Source organism: Panthera leo, chromosome B4, assembly GCF_018350215.1.
Source record: "Panthera leo isolate Ple1 chromosome B4, P.leo_Ple1_pat1.1, whole genome shotgun sequence".
NCBI classification, from domain to species: domain Eukaryota; kingdom Metazoa; phylum Chordata; class Mammalia; order Carnivora; family Felidae; genus Panthera; species Panthera leo.
The window spans coordinates 23,157,379-23,172,330 of NC_056685.1; the positions used below are offsets into that span (position 1 = coordinate 23,157,379).

The 14,952-nt window shown below is 36.0% G+C and overlaps 1 protein-coding gene across 1 annotated transcript in view; it reads left to right on the forward strand.

Annotated features, from left to right (window-relative positions):
* Positions 1-14,952, forward strand: part of GPR158 (G protein-coupled receptor 158) — a 425,457-nt gene that overhangs the window by 189,836 nt on the left and 220,669 nt on the right. The window contains exon 3 of the mRNA XM_042945146.1: positions 12,784-12,886. Within this exon, the coding sequence (XP_042801080.1) occupies positions 12,784-12,886 (103 nt within the window). The remainder of the gene's footprint in view (positions 1-12,783; positions 12,887-14,952) is intronic.

Genomic DNA, 14,952 nt, shown 5'->3' on the forward strand with positions numbered 1-14,952 from the left:
GAAGGAGGAAAGGAGAGATAAGTCTCAAGCAAGTTCAAAACTTAGCAAGGCAAATTTCATTAGATCTTAAGGTTCAAGAACAATCTTTGATGCTGTGCCCTCTAGGCCCACTGGGATGGTAGCATCCTCAGCAGCACTTGTTATTGTTTGCTTTTTATGTTACCCATCCTAAAGTGTGTGAAGTGGTTTCTCACAGTGTACTTGGCTATTTTCTAAAACTTTTATTGATGTCCAATATACATACAGACTAGTTCGCAAAATGACCATACTTGTTTAACAAGCACTTAGATATAAAAATAGATTGCTAGGAAAAATGTCCACTTTTGTTTCTCTTCTCTCTTTATATGACTCCAAATTCATATATGTCAGATTTACTATAAACCATATATTCTTTGTGTTCTTTTCTATTATTTAATTTATTTTTTAAACTTCAGACTGGATATTTTCTGCTAATCTCTATTTGACTTGGCTTATCCTTTCTTTTCTGGTGGTCAATCTTGTTTTTTTTTGTTTGTTTTTTTTAAGTTCTAGAATATCTATATTACTCTTTTTTTTTTTTCAACGTTTTTTATTTATTTTTGGGACAGAGAGAGACAGAGCATGAACGGGGGAGGGGCAGAGAGAGAGGGAGACACAGAATCGGAAACAGGCTCCAGGCTCTGAGCCATCAGCCCAGAGCCCGACGCGGGGCTCGAACTCACGGACTGCGAGATCGTGACCTGGCTGAAGTCGGACGCTTAACCGACTGCCTATATTACTCTTTTTCTAAAAAAATAGATTCCAGTTCCCTGGAGAAGTTTTATTTTATATTTTATATTTAATTTAATTTTATTTTAATTCCAGTGTAGTTAACATACAGTGTTATATTAATTTCAGGTGTACAATATAGTGATTTAACAATTCCATATATTACTGAGTACTCATCAAAATAAGTGTACTCTTAATTCTCTGGGGAAATTTTATATTATCGTCTTCTCTTCTCTTGGACATAGTGATTATAGTTATGTAAAAATCTCTCTCAGTAACTTGAGTATGTACTCATTTGTGAAAATGTCTGTTTTCTCTTCGTGTATTTGGTAATACAGACAGACAATACAAAGGGAAGGGAAGGGAACGGAGTGATAACACACTCTGTTTATATTGTCAGAGTTTATATTGTCTGTTTTTCTCTTGGTGTATTTGGTAATTTGAGAGTTAATGCCAGATATTATGTTGTCATAGTGGTTCTGTATGCATTGCCTTCTTCCAGAGAGGCTCTATCCTGTCTATGATGCTTTACTAGATAGGGAGAGATCACCTTAACCCAAGTAGTGCTTGATGTATACCAAAATGGACAGAAGTCTGTGAAAAGCTCAGAATATTTATTTACTCTTATTGCCAGCGTATGATATTCCAAGGGCTTACTGAGAACCTTGGATATTTATTAGAGCCCTTTGTCCTTGGAAGGTCCTAAACTCCAGTTCAGGAGTTTAACGTTGTATTGTTGCCAGGAATTCAACCCTGTTTCTCTTCAGTTCCTGCTTTGCTTCTTGGACTTGCAACTTAGGCAACTTAAAAATTTAATAAACATCTTTGACACTTAGTCTTCTGTCCTCGCATTATCTCTGGGATTTTGTCTCTAGGGTTGAGTATTTTTGCAGCCCCCAAACTGATTATTTTTTCATCCTCAGGCCTGTGAGATTATCTAATTTTTCTGGCTTCTCTACCTCTTACCAGCTTCCATCTGTCAGATTCTTAGTCTTTCCCCACTGCCTCATATTATCAAATATTATGTTTGACTCAGAAATGGAGAATATGGAATATCTATGCATTTTCCTTCTTTCTATGATCTTGGCCCTTCAATTTTGGCTCCATTTGCAGTTTTCTGATGCCTCCACATGGGTAGGTAGGTTAGTTTGTTTCTTTCTCTCCTCCCTCCCTTCTTTTTTTTTTTCTTTCATTTATCTAGACATTTTAATTGTTTTTGGTGGGAACGTCATCCCGCTACACGACAATGTATCATAGCTAGAAATTAAAGTCAGTTCCTTCCTTCTCTCATTTTAGTAATATTTTTTGGTACCTACTGTACGCCAAGCACTGTGCTTGGAGTTGGGGATATTGCAGTAAAGATTGTACCAACTATTCAGGTAAAAAAATAGATTGTTACAGGGCACCTGAGTGGCTCAGTCGGTTAAGAGTCTGACTCTTGATTTTTTTCGGCTCAGGTCATGATTTCACAGTTTGGTTCCTGAAATCAAGACCTGCATCTGGCTGTGTGCTCAAGTGCAGAGCCAGTTTGGGATTCTCTCTGCTCCTCCCCCACTTGTGCATGCTCTCTCTTTCTCTCTCTCTCTCTCAAAACAAGGAAGTAAACTTAAAAAAAATAGCTTGTTACCTGTACCTCAGAAACTCCCTGTATTCTCCTCCCTCATCCTGCACTCATCTGCCCCACCAAAAAGTAATCATTATCTTGAATTTTGTGTTATCACTCTGTTCTTTAGTTTCACATACGTATATATCCTTAAACAGGACTTTATAAAAGAATTTTATAAAATTGAAATCATATTACATATATTCTTTTATTAATTTTTGTTCTTAGAACAGCAATTTATATTTGAACAAGTGATTCTATACAAATGTTTGAAGATGGACTCCTCCAAACATACCTTTTAGTGGTTTTAGGAGGCCATTTAGTGGTGAACAGGGCACAGCACCATACAGCAACTCTGATTTGCTTTTGTGCTTGTGGGTTGTGCTCTCTGAGAACTTTGTTCCTCTTTGCTACTGAAGCAAATAGCGTACGATGAAGCTTAGTAAGCAAGAGCTAAATTAAGTCAAGAATGAACAGAAAATTCCCAGTGGTTTGAGCTGTGGCCACAGGAAACACAGGGTATCAAAGGTAGAACATAGGTGCTTCTTAGTGAGTTTGGAGTTTAGGCCAGAGCAGTGTGTAGTTTTTTTAAGTGTTGAGCACATTAAGAACTATGTTTCTTGAGCCTTCGGGGCTATTTCTGTAGTAGGGTCTGGAAAGCTGGGTTTGCTTACTCAATGAGATATAATCCTGACATTTCCCAGAGTCAGTTTCAACTCCCACAAAGCATCTTGCTGTGTGTCGGTGTGAAGTGTGTAGACTTACAATGTGTCTGAGCCAGATGCTGCGTCGTCATCGTTTAGCCCTGTTTTTTGAGAGCTGGCTCCACTGACAACAAACACATGTCAAAAATTAATAATAGAAAAGTTTCTTTTTTTTTAATTTTAACCATATCATGAAGCAAAACATCCCCTCATTCCTCTCCCCCTACCCTGCCCCAGTCCATCATACTTTTTAAACTAGATTCTAGCAACTAATGAATAATAGAGACAAAGCATAGTTCTTTCTCTCCCTGGTGAAAAACGGCATGATTTGTTATTCATGAGTTCTTGTTTTCTTGGAGGATTGTTTGATGAAATTTGTGGGTGAGATGTATCCTATCATTGCCTGGAGGCCTTTTAGATTTCCTCGCTTAGAGTATTTTCCTTTTGTTTTTAATAAACTTGCAAATAGTTGTGGAGAAGAGCCACCTGTTTTAGTACGATGTCCCCGCAAACCCACTCCCAAATGAACACATTCAACATTTTACAGTATTTCTTCACAAGTTACAAAGACGGAGTAAAAGAAAAAAGCTGCTTTTAAAAATAATCTAGAAGATGAAGTTACTACTTCATCTTGCCAATGTCAAGACTCTTCCTTTGTCCCTCTGCTTGTTGCCATCTGCATTTTGAATAAGGTTCGGTCAGTTCAATACAGCAGGAAATCTTGTCTGAGTTAGGCAAGGCTTCTGTCTAAGCAGAACAGGCATGCTTTTGCCACTAAAGGGAAAGAAATGACAGCCTAGTCTACCATGGAAGGCCTTGGTCTCCATTGCTGTGTTTGCTGAGTTTGGTTTGGGATTAAGCATCTATGAACTGGCCTCATGATTCTCCTTAGACCCAGAGGGGCTTCTGTTTTCAGAAGTTCAGTTACAGAAGACATACTTCACTGGTATGCCCTAAATTGAAGATTTATTTTATAAAATCTGAGCTAAGCAACTCTGCATTGGGAAGGCAGAGGCTTATTTTTAAAATTTGTAACAGGTACAAGAATTAACTGCATGTCTTAAAAAATATATATATATGTATATGTATATATATAATATTTATATCATATATATTAAATTATTATATATAATTACTAAATTCATATATATATATGTACACATATATATGTTAAAGTTAATAATCTTCACTTACCTGAAGCTAAAGTAACTTCATACAAAATCCAGCAAAATGATCCATTTGAAATATTGCCCCAAACCCAGAAAAATGGAAAAATAAAAGTCTTAGAACAATCAAGATAGATTTCAAGTGGTGACATCCACTCTTGTTTATAGAATGCTACTATGCACCCGTATTTTGTGGAAAGTAGTTATTACTCTGGAGCCCGACCCCTGGGGTTGAATCCAGGCTCTGTCAGTCACTAGCTCTGTGGCTTTGGGCAAGCTTCTTTAATGGTCTGTGCCTCACTTTTTTATCTTTAAGATGGGGATAATAAAATTGATATAGAATTAAACGTATTAATACTTGTGCAGGCATTAGAACAGTGTCTGGCATATAGTAAACACTTAGAAAATATTAACTATTATCTTACTTATTCTTGCTTTGTTATTTATTATTTCAAATACTCTTGCTTTTTATGCTTGGTGATCTAGTTTTCAGGTATACAGGTAATTATAACTATAAATTAGAAGGGAAAAGACAGTTCTAGCATATTTTACATTTAAAATATGACACTTGGTTTTCAAATTAAGGAAAAAGGAAAAAAACATAAAAACTAAGCATAAGAACTCAAAAAGTTCAGCAGTCTTAGTATTTAGTGTATGAAAAAATAGCCATAAACTTTGAACAGCTCCAGAGGGCATTAGTGTATTTCAGCATAGTTTAGTACCTAGTGTTCAGAGTAATGATTCTGACTCAGGAAGAAATGTTAAATTCTCTTCATGGTGTTCAGTTCAGAGAAGACAAAAAGTGTTTTACATTTTAAGAAGATTCAAAAACAAACTTTAAAAAAAGGTATTGAAAGACCCATTTCTAGAGGATTTTTAATTATATGTTTTTTAAAAAAAAATTTTAATGTTTATATTTATTTTTGAGACAGAGAGAGAGTGTGAGCAGGGGAGGAGCAGAGAGAGAGGGAGACACAGAATCCTAAACAGGCTCCAGGCTCTGAGCTGTCAGCACAGAGCCTGACGCGGGCTCGAACCCAAGAACTGCGAGATCATGACCTGAGCTGAAGTCAGACGCTCAACCGACTGAGCCACCCAGACGCCCCAAATTATATCAGTTTTATTGTATTTGCATTTTTTTTTGCCTCCTCCTTTGGGTCCAAATTGGTTTTTCTTCAGAATTATATGTAAATATGATCCTTAGGCACAAGCATTGTTTCCATTAAATGCCCGACATACCTAAGTTTAGCCTTTGTTTTAGCCACTGCACTACTCAGTAGTACCTTCATACAAAATCTTCATGGCTGTCAAGCCAGCCAGGTTTTGTTTTGTGGTTAGGTTCACCAGGAGCTGAGACGAATTCCGTATCATGCCAATTCTGTGTTGCAACATGATCTGTAATGTTTACATACACATTGTTGAGGAAAAAGACCATTTTGCTCTAAATTCTTTTTTTAAATTTTTAATTGTGGCAAAAACACATGATGTAAAATTTACCATCTTAACCATTTTTAAGTGTACAGTTCAGTAGGTTAGCTATATTCACATTGTTTTGTAACAGATCTCTAGAACTTTTTCCTCTTGCAAAACTGAAATGCCATGTCCACTAAATAACTCATTTCCCCTCTCAGTCTCTAGCAACCATCATTGTTTTCTTTTTCTATGAATTTAATTACTTTAGATGCCACGTATAAGTGACATTATATGGTATTTATCTTTTTGTGAATGGCCTATTTTACTTAGCATAACATCTTCAAGGTCCATCCATGTTGAAGCCTGTGACAGTATTTCCTTCTTTTTTTAAGACTACGTAGTAATTCCGTTGTATGTATTAGCATATCCATTGGTAAACATTTGAGTTGTTTCTACCTCTTGGCTATTGTGTGTAATGCTGCAGTGAATATGATTATTTAATATTTCTTCAAGATCCTGCTTTCAACTATTTTGGATATATACCTAGAAGTGGGACTGCTGGATCACATGGCAGTTCTGTTTTTAATTTTTTAAGGAAACTCCATGTTGTTTCTTAAAACATGTAAAGTGGCTGCACCATTTTATATTCTCACCAACAGTGCATAAGGATTCTAATTTCTCCACAGCCTTACCGGTATTTGTTATTTTGTTTGATCAATAGTGTCCATCTTAACGTGTATAGACTAATACCTCATTGTGGTTTTGATTTGCATTTCTCTAATGATTAGTGATATCAAGCATCTTTTCATGTGCATCTTGGCCATTTGTATGTACTTTATGTAGACATGTCTATTCAAATCTTGCTCATTTTTATATCAGGTGATTTGTTGTTGAATTGTAGTTTTTATATGTTCTGGATATTAAACCCTTATCATATACATGGTTTACAAATCTTTTCTCTCATTCTATAGGTTGAAAGAAATTTTTAAAAATTTAATGTAGTCTCATTTGCTTTTTTTTTTTTGCTTTTGTTGCCTGTGCTTTTGATGCCATAATCAAGGAATCATTCCCAAACCCAGTATCATGAAGGTTTTCCCCTGTTTCTTTCTAGAAGTTTCATGGTTTTAGGCCTTATGTTTAGAACTTTAATCCACGTTGAATTTAATTCTTGTGTATGCTATAAGGTAAGAGTTCAGCTTAATTCTTTTGCATGTGGATATTCAGTTTCCCCAGCACCATTTGTTGAAGAGATTGCCCATTTTTCCCCATTGGCCGGGGAAACATCATTGCAAACATCGTTTGATCATTATATATGATTTATGTATATATGATTTTTATATATGATTATTTCTGGGCCCTGTATTCTGTGCCATTGCTGTATACATCTGCCATTATGCTAACACCACCCTGTTTTGATTATTTAGCTTTGTAAATGTTTTTGAAATTAGAAAATGTGAGACCTCTAAATTTGTTCTCCATTTTCAAGGTTGCTCTATTTGGGGTTCTAGAGATTCCGTATGATTTTTAGGATGTTTTTTTCCTGTTTCTGTAAAAACTGTCATTGGGATTTTTTTTAGGGACTTTAATAGAGATTGTTTGAGGTAGCATGGGAATTTTAGGAGTGTTATGTCTTCCAATCCACGAACATGGCTATCAGTCCAGGTGTTTGCATCTTTAATTTTTTTCAGCCATGTTTTGTATTTTTCAGTTTGGTTAAGTTTATTCCTCAGTATGTTATTCTTTTTTTATTTTTTTATTTTTTAAATATTTATTTATTTTTGAGAAAGAGACACATCATGGACTGAACAGAAGTCAGACACTCCACTGACTGAGCCACCCAGGTGCCCCGATTTTTTTTATTTTTTTAATATTTATTTTTGAGAGAGAGTGATAGAACATGAGTGGGAGAGAGGCAGAGAGAGAGGGAGACACAGAATCCGAAGCAGTCTCCAGTCTCTGAGCTGTCAACACAGAGCCTGACATGGGCCTTGAACTCATGAACCACGAGATCATGACCTGAGCCGAAGGTGGTCACTTCACCAATTGAGCCACCTAGGCACCCATTAGTTTTGAAGCTATTATAAATGGGATTGTTTTTTTAATGCCCTTTCTGGATTGTGATTGTTTTGTGTATAGAACTTCAATCAATTTTTTTGTATGTTATATTTGTATCCTAGAACTTACCTTAATATATTTATTAATTCTAATAGGTTTTTTTTTGATAGAATCTTTAGGGTTTTCTTTTTTTTTTTTTAATTTTTTTTAAACGTTTATTTATTTTTGAGACAGAGAGAGACAGAGCATGAGTGGGGGAGGGTCAGAGAGAGAGGGAGACACAGAAACAGGCTCCAGGCTCTGGGCAGTCAGCACAGAGCCCGACGCGGGGCTCGAACTCACAGACTGCGAGATCGTGACCTGAGCCGAAGTCGGATGCTTAACCGACTGAGCCACCCAGGCGACCCTCTTTAGGGTTTTCTACACATACAGTCATGTCTTCTGCAAACAGATAATTGTCCTTCTTCCTTTCTTTTTTGGATGCCTTTTATTTTGTTTCCAATTATTCTGCCTAAGACATCCAGTAATGCTGAAGAAGTGACAGTGGCCTGGGGTGCCTGGGTGACATGATTGCTTAAAGGTCTGACTCTTGATTTCAGATCAGGTCATGGTCTCATGGTTGTGAGATTGAGCCCAGAATCAGGCTCCACATTGGCAGCATGGAGCCTGCTTGGGATTCTCTTTCTCATCCTCTCTCTCTGCCCCTCCCCCACTCATACTCCCTCCTTCTATCTCTGAAAATAAATAAAAATATATTAGAAAAAAAAAGAAGTGGCTTTGTCTTCTTTCTGATCTTAGAGGAAAATCTTTCAGGCTTTCACCATTGGGTATGATGTTAACCATAGGCTTTTCATATATGGCCTTTATTATGTTGAGACAGTTTCTTTCTATTCCTAGTTTGGTGAGTGTTTTTATCATGAAAGTGTGTTGAATTTTGTCAAATGCTGTTTCTAAATGAATGGAAATGATCATGTAGTTTTTGTCCTTCATTTTGTCAATGTGGTGTATTACAGTGGTGTATTACATTGAATGATTTGTAAGTTGAATTATCATTACATTCCAGGAATAAGTCCCACTTGGTTATGGTGTGTAGTCCTTTTAATGTGCTGAATTTGGTTTGCAATTATTTTGTTGAAGATTTTCACATCAATATTAATCAGGAATATTCGTCTGTAGTTTTCTTTTCCTATGGTATCTTTGTCCGACTTTAAGGGTAATGCTGGCTTAATAAAATGAATTAGGAATTATTTTAGAAAAGTTTGAGGAAAAGTTTAGGTTAATTTTTCTTTAAAGATTTGGTAGAATTGTCCACTGAGGCCTCCTGGTCCTGGGCTTTTTTTCTCCATTGGGAGGTTTTGATTACTGATTCAGTCTCCTTACTAGTTATAAATCTGTTCAGAATTTTTATTTCTTCATAATTCAGATTTGATAGGCTGTATATTTCTGGGAATCTATTTTGCTCTACACTCTTGACCACCATCTCTTTCCATTCGGATCTGAATTACTCCTAGGAATGTGACTTTAATTGTATGTTGTTGAGACTATCCTTAATATATCTCTGCTCATGGCTTGGTAAATATGAGCATTTTGGTTTCATCAAAGAGGGCATCCAATCTTGTGAGTAGCTACCTCACTCACAGAGATACTGTAAGTCTTAATATAAGAAGCTTAGTGTTTATCAAAGGCTATCACGGAACTGCTACCTTCATGGAGGAAGAAGTGTTGCTTTTTTCCATTTCTACTTTCTTGGACTTGCATGAAGATAAAGTAGAAAGGTTTAGATTTGAATATCTAACATGAATGTCTTGAATACATAAAATGAATATTTTTAAATGAATGCTAAATTAGAGTAAAATTCTGAAGAATTTTTTCCTGTATTAGGTTGAAGATCTTTTTTAAATTCTAAATCCCTCAGGAGAAAAATTACAGAAAGCAGCTCCTCAGTCCAAATATGGTCAACATTGGTTGAGGAGACACCATACTTATGTAGAATTTTAAAAACTAGTTTGGCGTCACCATACTTATGTAGAATTTTAAAAACTAGTTTGAATACTAACCTAGTTACCTAATCTTGGAAATGTGTAAGTTTGGTTGGGAGATGGCAAAGTTAGAGTAGCTACAGAATCTTGATGGTGGATGGAGCAAGAAAGCATTGCAAGTTGATTGCAAGTTTATAATTATTAATAGAAAAATAAGCCTGGATCACTTTTATATTCTAAGTAAGACAGATGCATGTAAGTAATAGCACATTGGGTTCCATGGGGTCCTACAATCTTGGAATAAGTACAGCAGGATGATATTCTTATATTGATGTTAACTGACTGAATGCTTTTTACTTTTCTTTGAAAATATAAAGTAATTTAAGAAAAGGACAAAAACGTTTGAGGTAACTAATAATTCATATTGCTGTGTTTTCCATAGTAAGATTGGAAAACTTTTTTTTTAATGTTTAAGAGACTTTATATTTGGTCATATTTATCTGATCAGTTAGGTTTTTTAACCTTTATTTTTATTTCAACCTTAGAGTTAGTTTATTGTAAAGAGATATTCTTGTTCTAATAAACTTTCAGATCTGCCTTAAACATTTAAGGTTTTCAAATGAAAACTTGCAGTGCTGTCACATTATCAGGGAATTCAGTGTTATTTGAAGAAATAGCATTAACCTCCAAACTGCAGTGAGGCAGAATATTTAAACTACACCACTGTATTCTTAGTATGTAAGACAGTTTACTTGGATAAATCTATGCTGGATGAATGTTTGCTAAATGTAACTTACAAGAAATTTCACATATTATGCTCATAGAATCACAATCTAGTTAATGAGATAATGATACCCCCATTGAATTACTCTTCTGAGTTTCCTTTGTTTTTTCCTTTCTGCCTAACATTTTAGTTCTAGGGTGTCCTCTCACCACTTTGGACTTCTGTCCTTCATAGCCAATAGGCACTCTCTTAGTGATCTAGTCTTACCTGATTCTATAGCTTTATCTCTCATCTTTGTGCAAATCAATCCCAAATTATACAGCCCAGACATCTCTCCTAAGCTCCATACTACTTTATAAGCCTGCCTATTTGATATCTACAATTAAATTTAAATAGACACTTCACACTTAACATTTGCAAAACTGAACTTCTGCTCTTTCTTCCAAATCTACTCTATCAAGAGCCTTTCCTCACTCAATGATGGCAGCTCCCGTCTTAAGGTTGCTCAGGCCAGAAAACCAGAATAAAGTCCTTTATTCTTCTCTTCCTTTCAAACCCTATATTTAATTTATTAGGACATCTTGGTGTTTCTGCCTTCCTCAAACTGTACATGAATTTGACTGAATGGTTGTTCTTACAAATTAAAAAAAAAACTGAGGTTCAGAGAAGTTATGAGAACATCCTAAGTTCACAAAAGTAGTTAGTAATAAAGTCATAATTCAAATCCATATTTTCTAACTGACCACATATATAATATGTTCTTTTTGTAATACTAGTGCTTCTCCAAAATAAATGCTATAATTTTTTTTTATTTATATAGTTCAGAAATATGATCTGACCTATTGTGTAACTGGGTCTTTTTAAATAGTATATGTTATTTCAGTGAGGTTCTATAGGAATTTTCTAAGCCTAATTTTCTAATTTATAAATACTTGCCAATTCAGTTGAATTGATTGGTACTTATCTCTTCTTGTATCTTCCTCTGGGTCAAGAACTATGCTTTCAATTGAAAATTGTGTATTGGGTAAAAAGAAAAAGTGTGGGGGTAGAAGTCATGAAATAAAATATTCAAAGAGATCTCTTAGAAAGCTCTTTGTTAATATTTTCTTGTTATGTCTGAATTTAGAACATGTATTAACTCTTTTTTTTTTTTTTTTTTTTTTTTTTTTTTTTAATTTTTTAACGTTTATTTATTTTTGAGACAGAGAGAGATAGAGCATGAACAGGGGAGGGGCAGAGAGAGAGGGAGACACAGAATCGGAAGCAGGCTCCAGGCTCTGAGCCATCAGCCCAGAGCCCGACGCGGGGCTCGAACTCACGGACTCACAGACCGTGAGATCGTGACCTGAGCTGAAGTCGGACGCTCAACCGACTGAGCCACCCAGGCGCCCCGAACATGTATTAACTCTTGCTACCTTAGATAAAAATACTTTTCTATTTCTTGGAGTTTTCATGGTATGTAATATTGATTTTGATATTAATCATTGAAGCTTAGGTTATATAATTATTATTTAAATTATTTAGAGTTTTCTCTTAAGGGCTTCTGTATCAGAAGGACATTTTATAACTTTGAAATCCATTAGATCATATATTTTCTAATTGATTATTATGGCTAAAAGTTGAAAAGAAATGTAGCAGAAATGTAGCAGAAATGAAGTATGTCAAGCCAAATTTTATGAGATTTAAGGATCTCTTTGAAAGAAACCAAGATTAAGCTCTTGGGAGATGCCTATTATGTCTGTTGATGTGACATATTTGGAAAATGATCAATTTTTTAGATTTATGTACATGTAGAACACTTATCTATAAAACAGATTTTAGGTAAAGAGCCCTTGGTGTCATTATTCCATCCTTTTTTCTCTTTTAAATTTGTGTTTTAAAAGTTTACTTGTTTTATTATTTCACCAATTTGTGTTATTTTGTTCCAAGGATGAAAATTTGATGAATATTTAATTCAGAGAAGCAATTTTCACATCTCACATCCTACCTACCTACCTACCTACCTACCTACCTACCTACCTACTTGCCTTTGCTTTGATAGAAGTATTTAGCATGGAATCTCTTTTAAGACATTCTTATAGGCTTTGGAAATACCTCTCAAAGCAAACAGATGATTATTTGGGGCATCAAACCCAAAAGCTGCGCCTAGAAATTTGCTCCCTATGGCAACTAAATGAGTTAAAGTTGTGTGGTGCCTGCAACCATAATGGCATGTATTTAGAAAGGTAACTCAGTTTGCTGCTTCTAAAAAAAATGTCTGTTGACAAACAAATCTAAAATAATAGTTCAAAAAAGAGATACTTCTGTTACCATTTGCAGTGGTGGATATCTGTGAATCTTTATACTGTGAAATAAACTGGTCAACTATACTGCTGTCTTTTCTTTTTCATAGTGTATGCCAATTAAAGGCCTAGGATTCGTGCTTGGAGCCTATCAGTGCATTTGCAAAGCAGGATTCTATCATCCTCAAGACTTCTCAGTGAACAACCTCCCGAGTAAGTGCCCTTTGCTTCTGTGCATATATATGAGTATGCATAATATACACCATTATTAGTTATTCAGATTTTCTTTTAACTTTGTTGGGGTTCTTTATTTCAGTCCCCACTGGTTTGACATTCTTTCAACCCTTAAGGAGTTTTTGCTTTGGTTTGTCATCTGTAGTACCCTGGAGTACCATAAAAAAAAGTGTATATTTTGGTTTTCAGTACATTTCCTGAAAATAGTGTAGGTATGCAGTAAGCTCATTTGGGATTTAGTTATTGAGAGCGGTTGCTGCAGGAAGTTCCTAAATCTCATTTTGCTAGTTTATTTATTTATTAATTTGTTTATGTATTAGTTTTCTATGCTGCATAAAGAAATACCACAAAGTTGACACAAATTTATTATCACACGGTTTTCATTGGTTCCCTTTCTAGTCAGAGGTTAGCTTGGTCCCCTGACTCACCAGGCTAAAACTGAGGTGTCATCTGGGACATGATCTGATCTGAGGCCCAGGGTCTTCTTGCAAACTCATGTAGGCCAATATCTTGGAACAGTATGCTTGAAGCCACCATGTTTTGGATAGATGTTAGTCAGTCTGGGCTTCCTCTCAGCTTTTAAAAGTTACCTAAAGGCCTATCCAGGTGACCCTTTTACAACACTGCAGCTCACTTCTTCAACACTAGCAAAAGAATTTCCTCACTATGCTCAGATTGAAGCTTCTATGACACAATGTAATCACGAGAGTGACTATCCCATCACTTTGCCAGATAATGTAAACTATTCGAAGGAGAGACTATCTCATCATATTTACAGGTCCACTCACATTCCAGGGGAGGTGATCATACAGGGTGTATACTCCAGAATCAAAACTTGACTATCTGGTATTATATTCCTATTCCAGAAAATGTCAGTGCTACAATTAGAATGTTGTTTTTTTTACTTTATCTCTAGAGAATGCAACGTTGCCACATTGCACTTGTAGCCAGCTATTGGATATGGTAACAAGCACATTGGCTTGTAGCCAGCTATTGGATATGGTAACAAAGAGAGAGAGAGCGTAGTGGTAAAAGGGGTGGTTTTATAGGAAGTTAGGGTTTGGGATTACGGAAACTGAGGTGCAGGTATCTTTTAGATAGTCATTCACAAATCTTTGCAGCCCCTATTATTGGTCTATATAGGAGTTTGCATTTCTGCTAGGCGTCGTTCAAAGGGTACACTGAGATTGAGACCTGAGCTTCTTCCTCCGGGAATTTTGGCAGATGTTCGGAGGTTTTTTTGTTTTGTTTTATTTTCTCCTGGAAAAAATTATTCTTGGAATTGAGTCTGTTTACATTTAAATTTAGGCTCTGGAGATGAGTAACATTTTGCTCTCTCCTCAGTTGTATAGTTCAGAGTTCAGCCCTTGTTCTGATTAATAGTTAAAGGTATAATTCTAGGATGGCCTCCAAGATTCTGTTCCCACATGCCCTGTCCAATACCTTCCTCTTAAGTATGGGTAGGACCTCGGAATACAGTTAGTTGGTTACTCCCTTGCTTAGGCTATATTATCTAGCAAAGGTGATATACAGTCACCTATGTGATTACATTGCACTCAGTAAGATTCCTTCCCATAGTAAAAGACTGAAGAGAGGTTCTAGTGTTGGCTTTGAAGAAGTAAACTACCTTGTCGTGAGAGGGCCACACGGCTAAAACCTGAGAGTGGCCTCTGGAAGCAGAGAGCAAATCTCATGGGCAGCAACCAAGAAAACATGGACCTCAGTTCTACAGCTGCAAGCGACAAAATTTTCCACAAAGCCCGAAAACATGTGGAAGAAGATCCTGAGCTCCAGAGGAGAATTCAGCCAGGCCAAAACCTTGGCTTCAGCATAGTGAGACCCCAAGCAGAGAGCCCAGTTACACTGTGTCCACACTTCTGATCAACAGAAACTGGGAAATAATGAAGAGGTATTTTAAGCCCCCAAATTTCCAGTAATTTGTTATGTAGCAATAGAAAACTCATGCAATAGCAGTGATGATAACATATTTTCAGGATGGATATGCTTTTCTTTGCATGTGTGTGTACCAACCCATGGCAATACCA